The following is a 16,804-nucleotide window of genomic DNA, read 5'->3' on the forward strand; positions in this document are numbered from 1 at the left end:
AGATTAACAATAAACATGCACTTATGTTCGAAAATTCTCACAACATTATTAATACCTTGATGAAAAACTGTTACAATTTTGATTTCGTGAAACGTTTTAGTTCGATTTAAAAAATTTGTCTGACAAACTTTATTGTAGGAAATACTAACAAAATTGAAAATTAAATTTATATTAAATAATAGTATACTTTATGGTAATATCTTATTACAGGCTTTATATTCTAAGTTCTGAACATTGCCTGAATAATTTTAGTCGGGCACTATGTTAGTGCTAGTAACAATATGTCTTCATCATGAGCCACAACGCACGTGACCGACTAGAAGAGTGAACTTCAGCAACCTCTATCAGCAGTCGTGATTTTACAGTGATTACAACTTCTGTTTAGTGTTCACACCTCCACAGGGAGAAGTAAACAAATATAACAAACAGATATTTTCATATTTCTATCAACCATTAAACTGCTCTCAAATCTCACGAGGGACGAAGTAACGGGATTTAGTTTATCAGCTGTTTCCACGGTGCATATTTCAATATGTCAGGAACAATCGTTTCTGCTTTACTATGGACAACCAACATTACATACATGTTAACATCAGGGGTTTTGACCGTTTCTTTCTTGCCTGCCAAGGAAATCTTCAACTACACGAGGTTCGAAGTGTCTTTATGGCGCTTGCCGAGCCAAAACACAACATGTGATGGACTGCCTGGTCATGGCCACTCTGTGGAAGAAAAGGAGGTGGAACCGTCCTTGGTGAGTAGAATAACTGGTTTAATTTAATTGTTTCTGAATCTTTCCAGCAGGTGGATTTTAGTAGACTCAGAATGTAGAAAAGCAGCTTTAGTTGTTTTTGCTTCAGGTGGAAAGAAAGGGTGAAAACGTGATGTGAAGATGAATAATTGGTTTGTTTTGTTTAGAATTTCGCGCAAAGCTACACGACGGCTATCTGCGCTAGCCATCCATAATTTAGCAGTGTAAGACTAGAGGGAAGGCAGCTAGTCATCACCACCCACCGCCAACTCTTCGGCTACTCTTTTACCAACGAATAGTGGGATTGACCTTAACATTATAATGTATTTACGGTTGAAAGGGCGAGCATGTTTGGTATGACGGGATTCGAACTCCCGAATTACTAGTCAAGTGCCTTAATCACCTGGCCATGCCGGGCCTGAAGATGAATAAATCAAAGATAAACAAGCCACAGTTATATGGAAGTGAGGACTGACAACTTGAGTTAAAATGTAAAAATAAATATGTTAAAATCAATAGGAAATGGAAGAAAATAGTATTTACATAAAATAAAACAAAACAAAACATTACATAAAAATGAACTGAGGCTTACTGTTTGTAGAAAGGAAGTGAACTAAGTTCCGGGGCTTCAACATGAATGAATCTTCAACCATAAGTTTTGGCTCTTTTAACATCTGAAACGATGCTGGTTGGTTTGAATTTCGCGCAAAGTTACACGAAGGCTGTCTGCGATAGTCGTCCCTAATTTAGCAGAGTAAGACTAGATGGCAGGCAATTAGTTATCACCATCCACCGCCAACTTTTGGGCTACTCTTCTACTAATGAATAACGTCCCCACGGCTGAAAGGGTGAATATGTTTGGTGTGACGGGGATTCGGACCCACCATCCTCAGATTACGAGTCAAGCGCCCTAACCACTTGGCCATGCCGGGCCTAGTCCAGTTATTGCTTATTTAGGAAAATAAATTATAAAAGATAGCAAGGAAACTAAATATATCGTATTCAAGAACAATGTAAAATATATAATTAAAGTACAATCAAAAGTTCAGCTGCATTCTGTCCAGGAAACGATTTCATTAGCTCCGTTGTGTGCTTCACTACAGAATGACAGAGTTTTCGTTCATGGTTAAAATTATTATCAAAACCTAATAGTCTCACTGATGTTTTAGTTTAATACAGAATCTTGTAACCGCATTGCAAATAGATCTCATTACATTTATAGTGTCAATTATCTAACATTCGTAATATATAACAAATATTTGTTGATACATTCATCTATAGGCCTGGCATGGCCAAATGCGACTCGTAATCTGAGGGTCGCGGGTTCGTGCCCGCGTCGCGCTAAACATGCTTGCCCTCCCGGCCGTGGGGGTGTATAATGTGACGGTCAATCCCACTGTTCGTTGGTAAAAGAGTAGCCCAAGAGTTGGCGGTGGTTGGTGATGACTAACTGCCTTCGCTCTAGTCTTACACTGATAAATTAGGGACGGCTAGCACAGATAGCCCTCGAGTAGCTTTGTGCGAAATTCCCCCAAACATTCATCTACACTTGCTCTAAAAAAAAAACAAAAAAAACTGGAAATCCTTATCATTGTTACTTTCGTTTAGTGTGATTTCCACAATAGAATTCTAGTGTTTAGTTCTTGGATAATTCTTACCCAAGTACAAAATATTACTCTATTTGCTTGTACGAAAGGCATTAAAGCACTCGCTTCTGTAATATATAGTAAATAAAAGCCTAGTAAATAAAAAAAAACGAAGAATATAACTTGTTAATGGTGTGTGATGGTAAATTTAATCACTTTTTATTGTAAATCGATGTAATATTTGGTATAAAACGATACTCAATTTGTTATATTGGATTTTACACACTTATTAAAAGTTCGTGCTTAAGAAGTAAGAATGGAGAGGGTCAAAGGATAACTTGAAAGTTACTAAGTCATTCAGATCGTCAACAACAGAACCTTAAGCCTGAGGTGAATTTCTCGAACGTAATCTTCAAATAGTATGGTTTGCGCGCATGCTTTAAAAGAGGAACATCAGGTTAGAATTCGGGAGTGTTCCCTAAATATTTCTGTCTATTATTTAATCAACAAATCGAGAACAGAGCTCGGAATTACACATAAATATTAATAAAGCCCCGAAATACTCTATGAACAATACAGAAAATACAGAGATCTGAACAAGTCAAAGGCGACTCTGTTTACGTACAAAATATTTTAACCTTCCTGTTATAAGGACACCAGTAAGGATGTATATAGTCAACATAAATTGCTCAAAAAAAATTAAAGGAACAAATACGTTTTCTTATATAATTTATCTCAGTGTTCCAAATGTAATAATATTTTTATTTTTTTATGTAATTTGCCTCATTTTAGTTCCGTCTCTATCCATTTTTTAATGTGTGATGAACGGTAAAACATGGAGAAATAATTTTTTTTAAAATGACCAATATCATCAAAACCGATATCCCATATGAAACAATACTTTAAACAGTTTACATGCATTTATTCAAAAAATGTTTGAAACATTCAATATCTAGTGTGACCTCCACTAGCTGTGACACATTCCTGACACCGATCTGGCACTCTTCGAACCAGTCTATCTATGTTATCTTGGGGTATGGCAGCCCACTTGTCTACCAGGAATTGTCAGAGTTACTGTACATTTTGAGGAGGGTGCTGGCGTTCACTAACACGCCTAGACAACATATCCCAACAATAACCAATCGGATTTAAATCTGGAGATCTGGCGGGATACTCAAAAGTCTGCATTCCTTCCTCGTCAAGGAAGTCCATACACAGTCTGGCGACGTGGGTTCGCGCGTTAACCTGCATGAAAATGGACCCATCGCCGACAGCACCGGCGAAAGGCTTTACAATGGGTTCCAGAATTTCGTCTCCATATCGTCGTGCTTTCAGAGCACCCCTAAAGAACACCCCTTTTATGAGTAAGTTCAGACCATTACAGAACCTCCTCCACAGGCGTTGACTTGCACAACGTTACAGGTGGAAAATCGCTCTCCTCAGCGTCTCCACACTCTCGTACGTCCGTCATCACGAGTTACAGTGAATCTGCTCTCGTCTGTCCACAACACGTGGCCCATTGTCGAAGTTTCCAGTCTAGGCGCTGACGAGCAAACTCCAACCTGGCTGCACGCTGTCGTGCTGTCAGAATAGCGCCTCCTGCAGGCCGTCTGGCCCTAAGACATCCTTTGTGCAGACGATTGCGAACTGTTTGGGTCGACACACGGATTCTAGTGAAATGCTGAAGGTCATTTCGTAGCGACGGAGCCGTAGCTAACCTGTCCCGCAGAGCAGAAGTCACGATGTAACGGTCCTCTCTGGCTGTTGTGCAGCGATGACGGCCTTGATCTGGTCTCCTACCATAGGAGTTCGTCTCCTGGTAGCGTCGCCAAAGTCGATTGATGACGCCTGGTGACAGACTGACGTGCTGTGCCACCCTCCTTTCGGTCTGGCCGTCCTCCAGCATCTGGACCACCCTGGCCACCTCCTTCTCTGTCAGATGGCGCCTGACTGCTTGGCTACACAAGATGAAGGTACACACTGACAAAACGAGCAGCAAAAGATCCATGTTGATGTTTGCTTCGAGAATTAAAGAGAAATGCATAGTTTCACGTAACAGCCTTATGTAGGGTACTTTGAGTTTATTCTCCTTGAGTGAGGTGAGTTTCGTTTGAGTTGCTTGAAACTTCACTCGCAAGCTTAAAAAATACACTTGTAGACGAACGGATATTGTTTTTCATAAATAAATTTAGTTATGACAAAAATATACTGAAATATGTACTTGTTCCTTTAATTTTTTGAGCAGTATAATTTATTAATGTTTCTCTTGACTGTATTTAACCAGTATATATGTGATGTTCAGGGAAAAACAATCCAAAGGTTTATTTTAATCAATCATTGTAAGGTACTAGATCGAGATGAACTCGGGTTAGTGAGTTTTCGTTGATTTTCGCGCAAGGCTACATGAGAATAATAAGCACTAACTGTCCCACAACCAACTGTTGAGCTACCTTGTCCGACCGAATAGTAGGATCTGACCCTTACTCTTATAATGCATCAACGGCCTAAAAACGCGAAGTGTGATTTTATTATTTTTGGCTTTCTTAGAAGTAGCGAGACGGAATCACTCAACTTCAGATCTACATGCTGTCCGGCACTCTGACCTCTGCTGAGCCATCAGATTAGTGAAAAATTTGAAGAAACCTCTTGTAGCTGTGCTGTTTTACCAACACAGTAATTTTCATAAAAGGATTTCTTTTTATACTCTACAAAGTACTTTAATCCGTAATAAACACAAATAGATTAAATATTAACTTTACATGCTATCAGATAACTGTATCATCGTGAATGATATGTTTATAGTAATTCAGTATTGAATTTAACAGCCATATCGAACGACAACAGATTTAATAATATATCATAAATATAAATCCATGTTTGTTGTATATACACATGAAACTCTTTTAAACTTATGTATTTTTTATGATTTAGCCCACTACGGACGTGTCATTTGTGGGCTGGAGAACCAAAGGGCACTACTGCATTCGGGTAAGACAAGTTTTATTTATTTGTTTGCATACAAAACTTCTGTTAATTGGATCAAATACAGAACTGAATAGTTTGATCGAGAGACACTACTAACGTATGAAGAATCTCGTTCGTTTATGTGTTAATCCATTATTGTGGTAAGGCGAAACATTACCTGACTGGTTTACGTGTTAATCGGTTAATGTGATGAGACGAAACAGAACCGCATCAGTTTGTGTTTATTCGATTATTATGTTAAGCCGAAATATAAAAACTGAGCATTGGTGTTTTGAAGAGCATTAAAAAGACTTGAATCAGAAGTGTTGTTCTATATTTGCACAATAAGAACATAATTTTATAAATACTATTTTTTTCGGACAAGTTCAATACGTCATAAAATCTTTAAACGCCTTTCTACAAATGAAAGCTTTCTGATAAATTACAACTGAAAAAAAGACACACAAAAACAAAAGGTCAGGGTTGTACCTAAAAGTTCAGAAGACCGAGATGAATCATAACAAACATATACATTAATGGAATAAAATTAACGAAAACCCCCACCGCCCAACGGTACGTTTGAAATCTTATAACGCTAATAATCTGGTTCTAACATCTTTCTTAGAGAGAGCGAAAATAACCCATTTTCTAGCTTTATGCTTAACAAGAAATAAACGACAGAAATAACGAAGTAAAAGGTGACACTATCCTACACCTCGATTTGACAGGTGATTTCGTAATTTTTATTCTGTTTTCTAAGTCTAAACAATATTTGTTCTGGAGTAAAACAATACACAAAGGCTTTCCAAAAATGGGTTTGAAAAATAATATTTTTTTGTTAATGATTCGTTTCGTAATATTTAAATTCAAAAATAAAATAAAATTCGTAGTAAAAACGGTGAAACACTAATTAAATATGACACTAATTTGATAGTGTTATATACCTTAGCATTAGGATTATATATTTCTTGCCGCTTGCACGACTGACAGCTGTATTTACAGTCTCCCATCGGTTGTATTAAGTCAGTCTCTTTAAAGCTCTTTAAAACCAAACCAGTAAGCTGAAGTTTATATAGGTTGGTAACTCATTCTTCTTTGAACTGCTTGGCTGTGTGAATGTCCATCATTATTTTTAATAAAATAGTAGTAGTAGTAGTTATTGATTATTAGATAAAGTTAGATAGATAGATAAGTATAGGTGAGTATTAAGTATTAGATAACCTTGATACAAAATTAGGTAATCAGTAATTAACTTAATCATTTCCTACTAGTTAACATTATATAATTAAAAATTAAATGTGGTGTTCTCTATACAACTTTTCCCCTCTAGTACAGCGGTAAGTCTACGGAATTACAACACTAAAATTAAGGGTTCGATTCCCTTCGGTGGACTCAGCAGATAGCCTGATGTAGCTTTGCTATGAGAAAAACACACATAAACACAGTTTATACAACTTAGGGTAGCGGATTAAATATAGGTATTACTTATTAACTAACAACACATAGCAAGTGAACTGGACAACTATATTACTGATAAAATCACATTAACTAATTGCTATAATGTTGGGTAGGTTATGAATTAAAGATTTGATATTATATAGCATACTTGGTATATTTTTTAAACATTACTTGATTGTAGGTCGAGCCGCTGGGCGTGACACGTCGTGGAAATTGTAAAAGGGGCTGCCGGGCTCATCGGTCGGAAACGTTTTTCTTACCAGATAAAAGTACGGTAAAAATTATGCTTCGTATAATTTGAACAAAGGGCATATTATTATTAATGGCAAGAAACATAATTGCTTAACTTTAGACAAAACAAGTTAAACTAACTCAATGACTTGCTTTTTATCAAATAAAGATTCAAGACTTCATTGTATGAACAATCCCTTCTCTAGCACGAGAAGATGCATTAGTACTTTATGCATATTAGTTGTTTAAAAACAGCATAAGTAGAAGAACTGATACTACTGAGTGCTTGAACAGTGTTAAGTGTTATGACAGGTTCAACAGTGCCAAAAGTGTGGAAACCATATAAATCCATGGGATCCTCAATATTCAGAACCTCAATCCAACATTGCAGTATTACATTGGGTCTTTAAATTATCTAAATGCAGGTGGTAGAAAAACCTAGGTAAAGATCTTTAGCTATTTGGTGCTTTCATCATTTTGATCAGTAGTTCAAAAATAGGGGCAGTTGTGCCTTAACTTGGAGCGTCCTTGGCCTAGCCATTTAACCTGTGTTACATAAGATGTCTATCATTTTCATACTAATTAATACTGAATGTAAAATATTATTGAAGATAATGCCTTTCAAATTTTGTTGGGCAAAATCATATTTTGAAATTATAATTTTAAGCTTTAAGGCAGTCCCTTGTCATTACGTTTATACAGATTGCACTTCGGAAGAGAGACAAAAACAAAGAAATGGAGGATATGGGTACCGTTTGCATGACCCCTTGAGGAAAACAAGTTTTACTTTTTTTACTGTTATTTTTGGCATTTTATAAAACATAGCTAGTATGTAAATGAATTAATCTTCGCATTAACTGTACTAAATACTTAAATCATGGCTTATATCTTAAAGCGATCGTCCTCAGTTCTTAACCTGTTATGGCATGTTCGATAATTGAATAAATTTTGATGACAGCACTTATAGAATGTAGAATAATAATAGGACTTTCTATTTTAGAATTAACGGGAGTAGAGGTTGACTGTAGAGAACATATATCTTGGAAAGCTGATATTTTTTACAGCCCAACATTAAAAAGTAAGTCCAGGACTTTGTCGTATATAAGTGACTTTACTACTGTTTACAGCAATACGATTGGAAAGACTTTAGAAAATGTGTTCTTTTAAGTACAAACAGTTACCATCTATAATCGTAAAAAATGTGCAGCTTGTATTGTTTTAATGAGTGTCTTTATTGAGTTTTTTAAATAAGGTTTGGGTTCTAAACAATTATTAGCATGTGGTACAAAGGCATTTTTTTTTAGTAAACTATGTTGTTATGAGTTACCAGTCAAGTTCATGAATCGGTAATCTCACGATAATGGTTGTAATAGAATGTTTATAATAATTGTTTTGATGAACTGGTATTGTTATGGTTCTTGTTTTTGTTGTTATTGCTACTAGTTGGGTGAATGAAGTATTACATGTTTTGATTATTATTGTAATAATAATCGGTTTGGTAAACCGGCAGTCTTGTGGTATTCGATTATATCTATTACTCATTGGGTTGAAAAACCAGTAATATCATGGTATTTGTTTTAATTATAATGATTACAAGCTTAAATTTTTATTCTTGTTACTAGTTTCTAACAAATAAAGGAATATACGCTATCTAACAGGCCGCTGAATATGAGAATACAACACTAAAAAGGGTTAGTAATAAGCCTGTTATGTGATAGGTCTTATAACAGTTAGTGATGATACATATATTTTAACGTAACAATTAGTTATTATATATTTATGTAAAAGTTAGTGCTGATTTATTTTTAACAAAAAAAGCCTGAAACAGTGCCATATTTCTCAAGTAGTAGATACATTTGATTTTAACGTAATAAGTTTTACCTATAAAACACGAAGGATCTGTATTTAACAGTAGAAACTAGTATTGGTAGAAATGATCACGTGAACAGTGATGAGGAGCCTGTCGATGACCGAAGAAGGTCGAAACGTTGTTCGCTCCTCTACATAAAAATGTTCTCAACCCAAACCAGCCGTTTTTACATATATATTGATCGCGTGAACAACTGGTTAATCTTAACTAGCCAATAAGTATTTGCTGTAAAATTCTTATCAACGCTATAAGTGTAGCTAGTAGTTTGGCCGCCAATTTTCGTTTCATTTCTTTAAGATGCGCACTTCATTTTTTTTTTTGGGTGCATCTTTATTTTTACACCTAAAGTGTTTTTCATTAGATATCATTATTGTTTTTTGTCACTAGACACCAACTAATTACAGCAAGTGAGAAAGTGACACTCGACAGTAAACAAAGTTAGCTTTAGGATCGTAACCCTATTATTTAGAGCAAACATTTACTTTACAGAACCAAATAGATTATTTAAAATATATGGTGGTAGTTTTCTTCTCTAAAACAATGTTTAAAACTTCATTTCTAGTAACGCCATGGAAACTAGATAACAGTTTCATGTCATCACCGGCATGCTCTAATATCACGTTACACTTAACGCTTTTTAATTAGGAAAACTTCCGAAATACAGAAAGCGGAAAATTGCTTAACTACCCTGTTGATAATCTGTAATGTCTTGCGAGTTGTTTCGGCCTCTTGACACACTATTGTGTGTTTTGCTCTAGATCAATGCTTTACTGCCAGCTTGCGTTGAGAATCATTAATAAAGCGCCCCCAGTGGCACAGTGGCATGCCTACGGACTTACATACCAAAAACCGGGTTTCGATACCTGTGGTGGACAGAGCACAGATAGCCCATTGTGTAGCTATGCGCTTAATTCTAAACAAACAAACAAAAACATTAATAAAGTAGGCCATAGGAAAACCTCAAGTTTAGAAATTTACAACTCTGATAGCATCACCCCTTTGTTCTTATGGAAATACATTTTTGTATTGCTGTGTTTCTGTAACCTTTAAAATCCCATTTTTTCTAAGTTAGTTTATTGAACTTGACTAATTATTTAAATTAAGCCGAGATTTACTTTCAGGAAAACTATGAAAGTGACCGTCCTCACAGTTTGTCCGTTTATTCAGAAATTTGAGATGGCGCTGTGGGTAAATGCTAGCAAAATCTGTGACGGACTGACGGGAAAGTTGCGGATTACAGAGATTGTTAATAAAGTGAGTACCTTATCTTTATATAAGCCTAATAAAATACATTCAAACCAGTTTCTGACAGAAGCTAATGCGTTAATTACAGGGAACATCAAACACTGTCTTCTGTGATATTTATGAGTGATAAGGATCGAAGTCCACATAACGTGTTTATTTGTGTATTTGTATGAAAGTACACTTCTCACACGCTGATTTTGTGATACCAGTTCTAGTTACTAAAATAAATCACAAAAACCTTTCTATCAGTCATAATAAACTAAAAATGTTCGGGTAGAACTAAGTGCATTTCGTGGTGGGAATATTCTTTCTGGTTTTACTGTTTCACTTTAGGTTTTTCTTTTGCTTTCAGAATGAAACAGAAGTAACTTTCGGTCCTCTGGAGAAAGGTTGTTATTGTGTCCGGGTATGTTTATTCTCTAGCGTACTATTATAAAAAAGTTTTGAATTATGTCTTTTCTGGCACATTGTGGTAACATATTAAAGTAAAAGCGACAGAAAACCCGATATTTTATGACACATTGAAAGGTAAAATCTTTATTATCAGTTACAGCCAAACTGGTTTCGATAGCACAGTTACCATCAACAGAGCTAATGATGGTAATTGTGTTACTGAATATAGTGGACTATAATTGTTTATGTTCTTTTAACCTTTAATTGTGCTAAAAATAATAGAATTTTGATGTATTTTTACTTTTAATATCAAAAATTTTGGATGTCAGAACTTTACATAAATTTATAAAAGTGATGTATTGTAAGACTGTTGTTTTATAACAAAATGAAATGGTAACTATGGAGATTGGGCAAAATAATGAACACATTTCACTCTTAACTCTAAATTTTATGTGTGTGTGTTTTTACAGGGAAAAATGTGTTCATATGATAATGTAACTGTACATTAAATTATTCCATGTCACTGGATTTGTCTATATACGAAAGTGTATTTGCGTTTTCAAAGAAAGTTTTTAAAAAATGTGTGTTATGTTTCCAAAGAGGCATGATTGTTGGTGGGCATTTAGCTGGATTTAGATGGATTACCATGGTTAACCTGCCATTAACCCCCCCTCAAATAACATCTTCTCATGTATGGTACCACAACGTTGAAGAAACAATCTTCAAAATACACATGATAAAATTATTTGCTTTTACAATGGTTATATCACTATCTCTCCAAATTCCCTTCATTCCATGTGGTATGGAGATGCACCATTTTGTACACAACATAACAGGCCTATGCATCATCATATCCTGCAACTGCTAGCGTCAAAGATGTTAACAGTTTTAAATTGTTTTGGACTCTGGATAGTTTCAGCTTTTTCTTCTTTTTACGGGTTGTCCAGAAAGTTACTGTCATTCTAAGTTATGTGATCCAGACTTTATGTGAATAAAGTCCTCCCAGGCTTTATTCTGGGTTATTCACAAGATTACTATCATCCTAATTTATGTAAACTGGGCAAACAGTTTGGTTGTTGTTGTCTTTGTTAGTGTGTTAGCGAGGAGGACTTTTAGTAGATTCGTGAAAGGTGTGGTTTGGTTTTGTTATACGTGTTTGCAAATACTTCATCTTTATTTTATAGGTTTCACGGCTACCTTCAGCTGTTGGGAATCTGAAATGTTCATTGGGTGTCTGACAATGACTTTCGTCTACTTTTTGTGGCATGTGTGCATGTCCTTTAGGAATCATATAGAAACGTCTCAACAGGGCTTAGAATTTCTTCGGCAAAGAAGTCTTTCAGAAAACTACAAATTGACAAAAAAGATATTTACCTGTAAAAAAATATCAAACTGAGAAAGATGCTGTTAAGCTGCAACTAAATGTATTTGCCAAAAACTAGATCTAAGAGAAATATACAGAACAGAAACCCTTACAATAATTTTTATTACATGAAACAATGCAAAAACTCATGTTTTTTTCCATACCTTTTGTCGGAATTCACACTGATCTATTATGTATTTCACTTATTTATTGTCAGATGGCCTTAGTTACTACTTGTCAAAAAACAAACAAAAGAGTTACTTCAAGCCTTCATGTAAAAAAGTCTCTAGAAATTATATTTTTGTATGGATTGATATTATTATCACTATTATATAAAAACTAATGTCTCTGAGTAAAGTAATATATAAATAAATTTGTCAACAAATATTTATAAGCATATTTGTTTCTTAATAAGTAAATACGGTAAAATAAAATGAAAATTAACAAACGAACAAACCTAAAATATTATAATAAAATTACAACATAAGTTGTTTCCAGAAAGAAAAAGAAAATTTTTGTGAATGCTCTGAAAAATTACTGTAAGCAAAAGAAATTGTCATTTGGTACCGAAAAAAAAAATTACTTCAGGCTTCTTTTGAAGTGAATTTAAATAATATGTTGAACGTGTGAACTGAGTTTCCTGAATTTAAGCAATATGTTGAACGTGTGAATTGAGTTTCCTGAATTTAAACAATATGTTGAACTGAGTTTCCTATGATCTTCTAATGCTGTTCTTGAGCTTGAGACGTTATTGTCCTGATGAAGGACTTTGAACGGGTCCTGAAACGTTGTTTCAAAATTAAGAAAAACGACGGACGTTTGTAGAAGACCTAGTCCTTATATTAATTATAAATTTCTAATCCTTGCATTTTTGCTTGATCTTTCAGGTAACTCCTCTAGACCACAATAACCAAAGACAAAGCATGATGACACTTTTTACCAACTGCATTATTTTACCTGGTAAGTACAATCTGTAACGTTTAATTAAAGACAAATTAATTATATCTGAAGAAACACTTCAAATAAGTGAGGCTTGTATCACTTTTTTTTTTAGGGATACCTATGCTTGTCGATCCTAATTTTGAACTGGTAAACTAAGGGGAAAATTATCAATAAGACCAACTGGTAAATTAGGGATAAAATCATCAATAAGACCAACTGGTAAACTAGGAGGAAAATTATCAATTAGACCAACTGTCAAACCTTCTGAATCGTCAGTAGGATTGGGCTATCGCTTTTATGGCCCATTAACAGCCCTAATATACGGATCAAAAGTTTTTAATAATAAAAACAAATTAAGGACCTTCAGATTCATAGTTCAGCCCACTAAGTATAGAGCAGGTGATGATAACTGGCTGTCTTCTCTTTAATCAATACTTAAAAATTATGAATAGTTATACTTAAATCTTAGTGTTTCTAACTTGGCCATTTAGTGTGTGTATGTGTTTAAGGATCATTCATGTTGAAAATATCAGTATCTAAACATTTGATAAATCACAAAATCTTATGTCCGAGTGATGGCTTACTTATGCAGAACCGCAACTACTAAAATAATTCTTCATCAAAGAAAGTAGTAAAAAAGATATTTTTTCACAATCTAAATACACAGAAATTCATATGAATATTTATATCACACATGAATTTATTTAGAGTATTGACTATTTAATATTAGAACACATTTATTGTATTATGTGATTATATTATGTTTTCGATTGACTGACTGTCTGATTTGTGGCTCATTATTTAAGAGAATTGTTCATATTTCTTAGGCATTTTAAACACAGCTAAATCTGCTGGGATATAGCAATATAAGGACAAAAATACACTACGAAATTTCTAAATGGCATTTTAGATATCAAAATTTTGTCGGTTATTCACATTACGATATATACTTTTTAATTTTAGACTTCAAGGACACACTCTTCTTCCCTGTGATATCTGAGTCATCAAACGGCTTTCCCGGTTGGGTGATCGTAACTATCTCAGTTGGTTTAGTCGCTTCGGTTTTAATAGTCAGTTTAGTTTTTGGTTACAGGAACTACAAGAGATCTAATAGAGGTGAGAAGGTCAAATTTTTATTCAGCATAAATTTTAGATAATTAAATATTTTCACAATTGTAGAAATATGAAGAAGGCTGTTTAAATATTAGTTTCAAGCTTGTTTGTCCGATTAATATGAATATTTTATAAAAAGAAACCATTGAATTTATGTGAAAAGTAATTTTTTCTGTGAATACAAATAGCTTCCAATTTTGAATTTTAATACGTTTGGACAATTAAACGTTTTATTTTATTGTTCAAATGCTTTTCCATATGTCTTCACCAACATTTAAATTGCTTGATTAATCACAAATTTCACTATAGCTCTACCCATGTGATTGACAGTCACTCTCACTACAAAATAAGGGATAACGGATCTTTGAGGTATGAGCTGATTTGCCATTGTAAACTGTACTTTTAAATAGCATGCTACACTAGACAGAGATCTTTCCCACGAGAAAGTTCACATGACTCCCTAATTGAATGACTTATTTCAGTAAGAGGAACTAAATGGTTTATACTCACTATGTAGAGAAAATTTGAAGAAAACCAACTTATATTAAATAAGAGGTAAGAAACACTTAGTATGCTTACGGGCCACATTACTAACAAATAAATTAAAATGTTTCAGAATTACATTGTTATATGACTTATCATTGTGTAAGTAGTTTGATCTCACTGAGGCTGATTTCTTCTCACGCAAATATTCATAATTTCATATCATAAGAGAATGTTCAGATTGGGTTCAAATTGGAAATATTTGTTTCACTTAATAACATTAATAACTATCATACGAAATATAATATTAGTAAAGTTAATTCAACTAAAGGTAAGTAAATAATAATAAATAATTAGTGTTAAAATAAGTAAATGATATTGTGCTATTAATCCATCCTATTTCTGATTTTTAAAGGATTCATATAAACATTAATAATAATTGCACTTCACCAGCGTAACGTAGTTCACACCATTAGAATGGTGAGGATCCACCAACACAAATATCAGTAACAAAATTTATCCACATGAACCAGGCAAAGTATGTAATACAATCAAGAAGTTTATCTTTCTGTGAAGGAGACTAACATGGTGGAAGTTCATTAAAGTGTGTTTTCAGTCATACCATTCATTTAATCGTTGCATACCTCAAACAGCTAAAGAATGGAATGGGTTTTTCTTAGACTAATCAAGTCACTGCCATGGATGCAGCACCTCTAGATTTCTGTGCAGTTGGGCTAGAAACAAGAACTGGGAAACTGCCATCTCCATGCACTAGATGGATTATGAAAAACATACAAGGAGGAGTGGGTTGCATTAACATTATAGCTTTATTATGGAGCTTTTTAAAAATGAGAACTATGCTGCAGGACTATCTTCAAGATGTATTTTCTTCAGGTAGAGTGTTAACTACATGTAGCAGCATGGACTCTTATGGCATGTGAGGCTCCAAAATCATTTTATAAATTCCTCAACCATCTGTATTCTTCTAGCTTAGAAGTAAAACGCTATTTTTAATGATATGTCATGAAGATGTTGAAAAATGATTCTGTGGCTCACCAGTAAGTATGATAATGCTTAAAACTAGAGTTTCGATATCTATGGTAAGCCCAGCCCAGATCGCCAGTTCTGTAGCTCTGTTCTTAACCCTTTCAATACGAAGATGTTGAAAAATGACTCTGTGGCTCAGCAGTAAATATGATAATGCTTAAAACTAGGTTTCAATATCTGTGGTAGGCACGGCCCTGATGGCCAGTTCTGTAGCTCTGTTCTTAACCCTTTCAGTGCTCTGAACATTATATGATGTTTTAAGTTTCTCCGCCGCCACTTGAAGTTCCAGTTGATATTTGTTTATCCCAGTGACTCATAAATGTCACCACTGACATCCATACACAGCTGGAAAAATGTATATAATGTAAATATTAGGAGTTTATACAGTAGCTTGGTGATTTATTTTAGTGTAATGAGCGTAACATTTGTACAATATAGTTGGATTGTTCACAACTAATGCTGTGTTAGTACATGAGATAAAAAAAGTGTGATACCACATCTGAAAGAAACAAACAAACACATTTCAAGCCCTCCTGTGTTATTTCGTGATCAGTGAGGGTCGCTCCAGATCGACTAAGCACTCTGCTCACTCCTCATTTGGCACACCACCAAACTTACACAGAGGTTATTATGTGACTTTCTGGTATTTACTCCTTATTTGTGCATGCTATACTGTGACTTAATGAAGTAAAAACAATTTATTCTTGTTTCCGCATAGAGTGGAGATTTTTCGCCCTACACGAGTAGTGAAAGAGATAAATAACAAAGAAACAACTGAAAGACTAAGAGTTAGTTTCTCATAATTTGTGAAGTTGTTTTGCTTACCTCTTATTATTATTCATATACATTAAACACTTTAATTTTTCTGTCATTTCTTGCTTTTCACTCGATTCTTAGAAAATGTATTTATTAATTTTAGCAAGGTTAAGAAAGTGTCGTGTGAGTTTCTTAATCTATCAGTTTAGAAAAGGTATTCCTGTAAGTTTTCGAGAACTAGTATAACGTATATTAGAATCTGCAGCGCGATTTAGTTTATTTGTACACAATCAAAAATACTTTTTGTTTTTCAGAACAAATTTTAGAAAATCTTGATAAGGATGCCATAGAAGGTGAGTTTTCAAATTGTTTAACATAATTAGTAGGATCGAGCACGTGCTTTTAGCCATTACTGTTTACCTCTGTCTGGGAGAGACATTAGTATCGTTGTAAAACTTCCACAGTACCTTTTCTGTGTGTGTGTGTGTTTAATATGGACTCAAAAAACTCCTTCGTGTCTTTATAAGTGAAAGAAATTAATAATTTACAAAATATAGAAATGTAAGCCGTTGAGAAAGCATATATTTAGACGCTCAATTAGAAAC

The 16,804-nt window shown here is 34.3% G+C and overlaps 1 protein-coding gene across 10 annotated transcripts in view; it reads left to right on the forward strand.

Moving 5' to 3' along the window:
• The window catches only part of LOC143222298 (uncharacterized), a 46,590-nt gene that overhangs the window by 27,124 nt on the left and 2,662 nt on the right, over nucleotides 1-16,804 (forward strand). For 4 of the 10 annotated variants that reach the window (XM_076448639.1, XM_076448631.1, XM_076448633.1 and 1 more), the window contains exons 2-7: nucleotides 5,266-5,322; nucleotides 9,979-10,111; nucleotides 10,455-10,508; nucleotides 12,746-12,818; nucleotides 13,764-13,916; nucleotides 16,514-16,552. In XM_076448639.1, the coding sequence (XP_076304754.1) occupies nucleotides 9,986-10,111; nucleotides 10,455-10,508; nucleotides 12,746-12,818; nucleotides 13,764-13,916; nucleotides 16,514-16,552 (445 nt within the window). In that variant the 5' untranslated portion in view covers nucleotides 5,266-5,322; nucleotides 9,979-9,985. Of the gene's footprint in view, nucleotides 1-210; nucleotides 752-5,265; nucleotides 5,323-7,987; nucleotides 8,066-9,978; nucleotides 10,112-10,454; nucleotides 10,509-12,745; nucleotides 12,819-13,763; nucleotides 13,917-16,513; nucleotides 16,553-16,804 lie in introns of all 10 variants that reach the window. The other 6 variants (XM_076448638.1, XM_076448637.1, XM_076448636.1 and 3 more) reach the window with 5 other exon arrangements.

The sequence above is a fragment of the Tachypleus tridentatus genome, chromosome 8 (assembly GCF_004210375.1).
Source record: "Tachypleus tridentatus isolate NWPU-2018 chromosome 8, ASM421037v1, whole genome shotgun sequence".
NCBI lineage: Eukaryota > Metazoa > Arthropoda > Merostomata > Xiphosura > Limulidae > Tachypleus > Tachypleus tridentatus.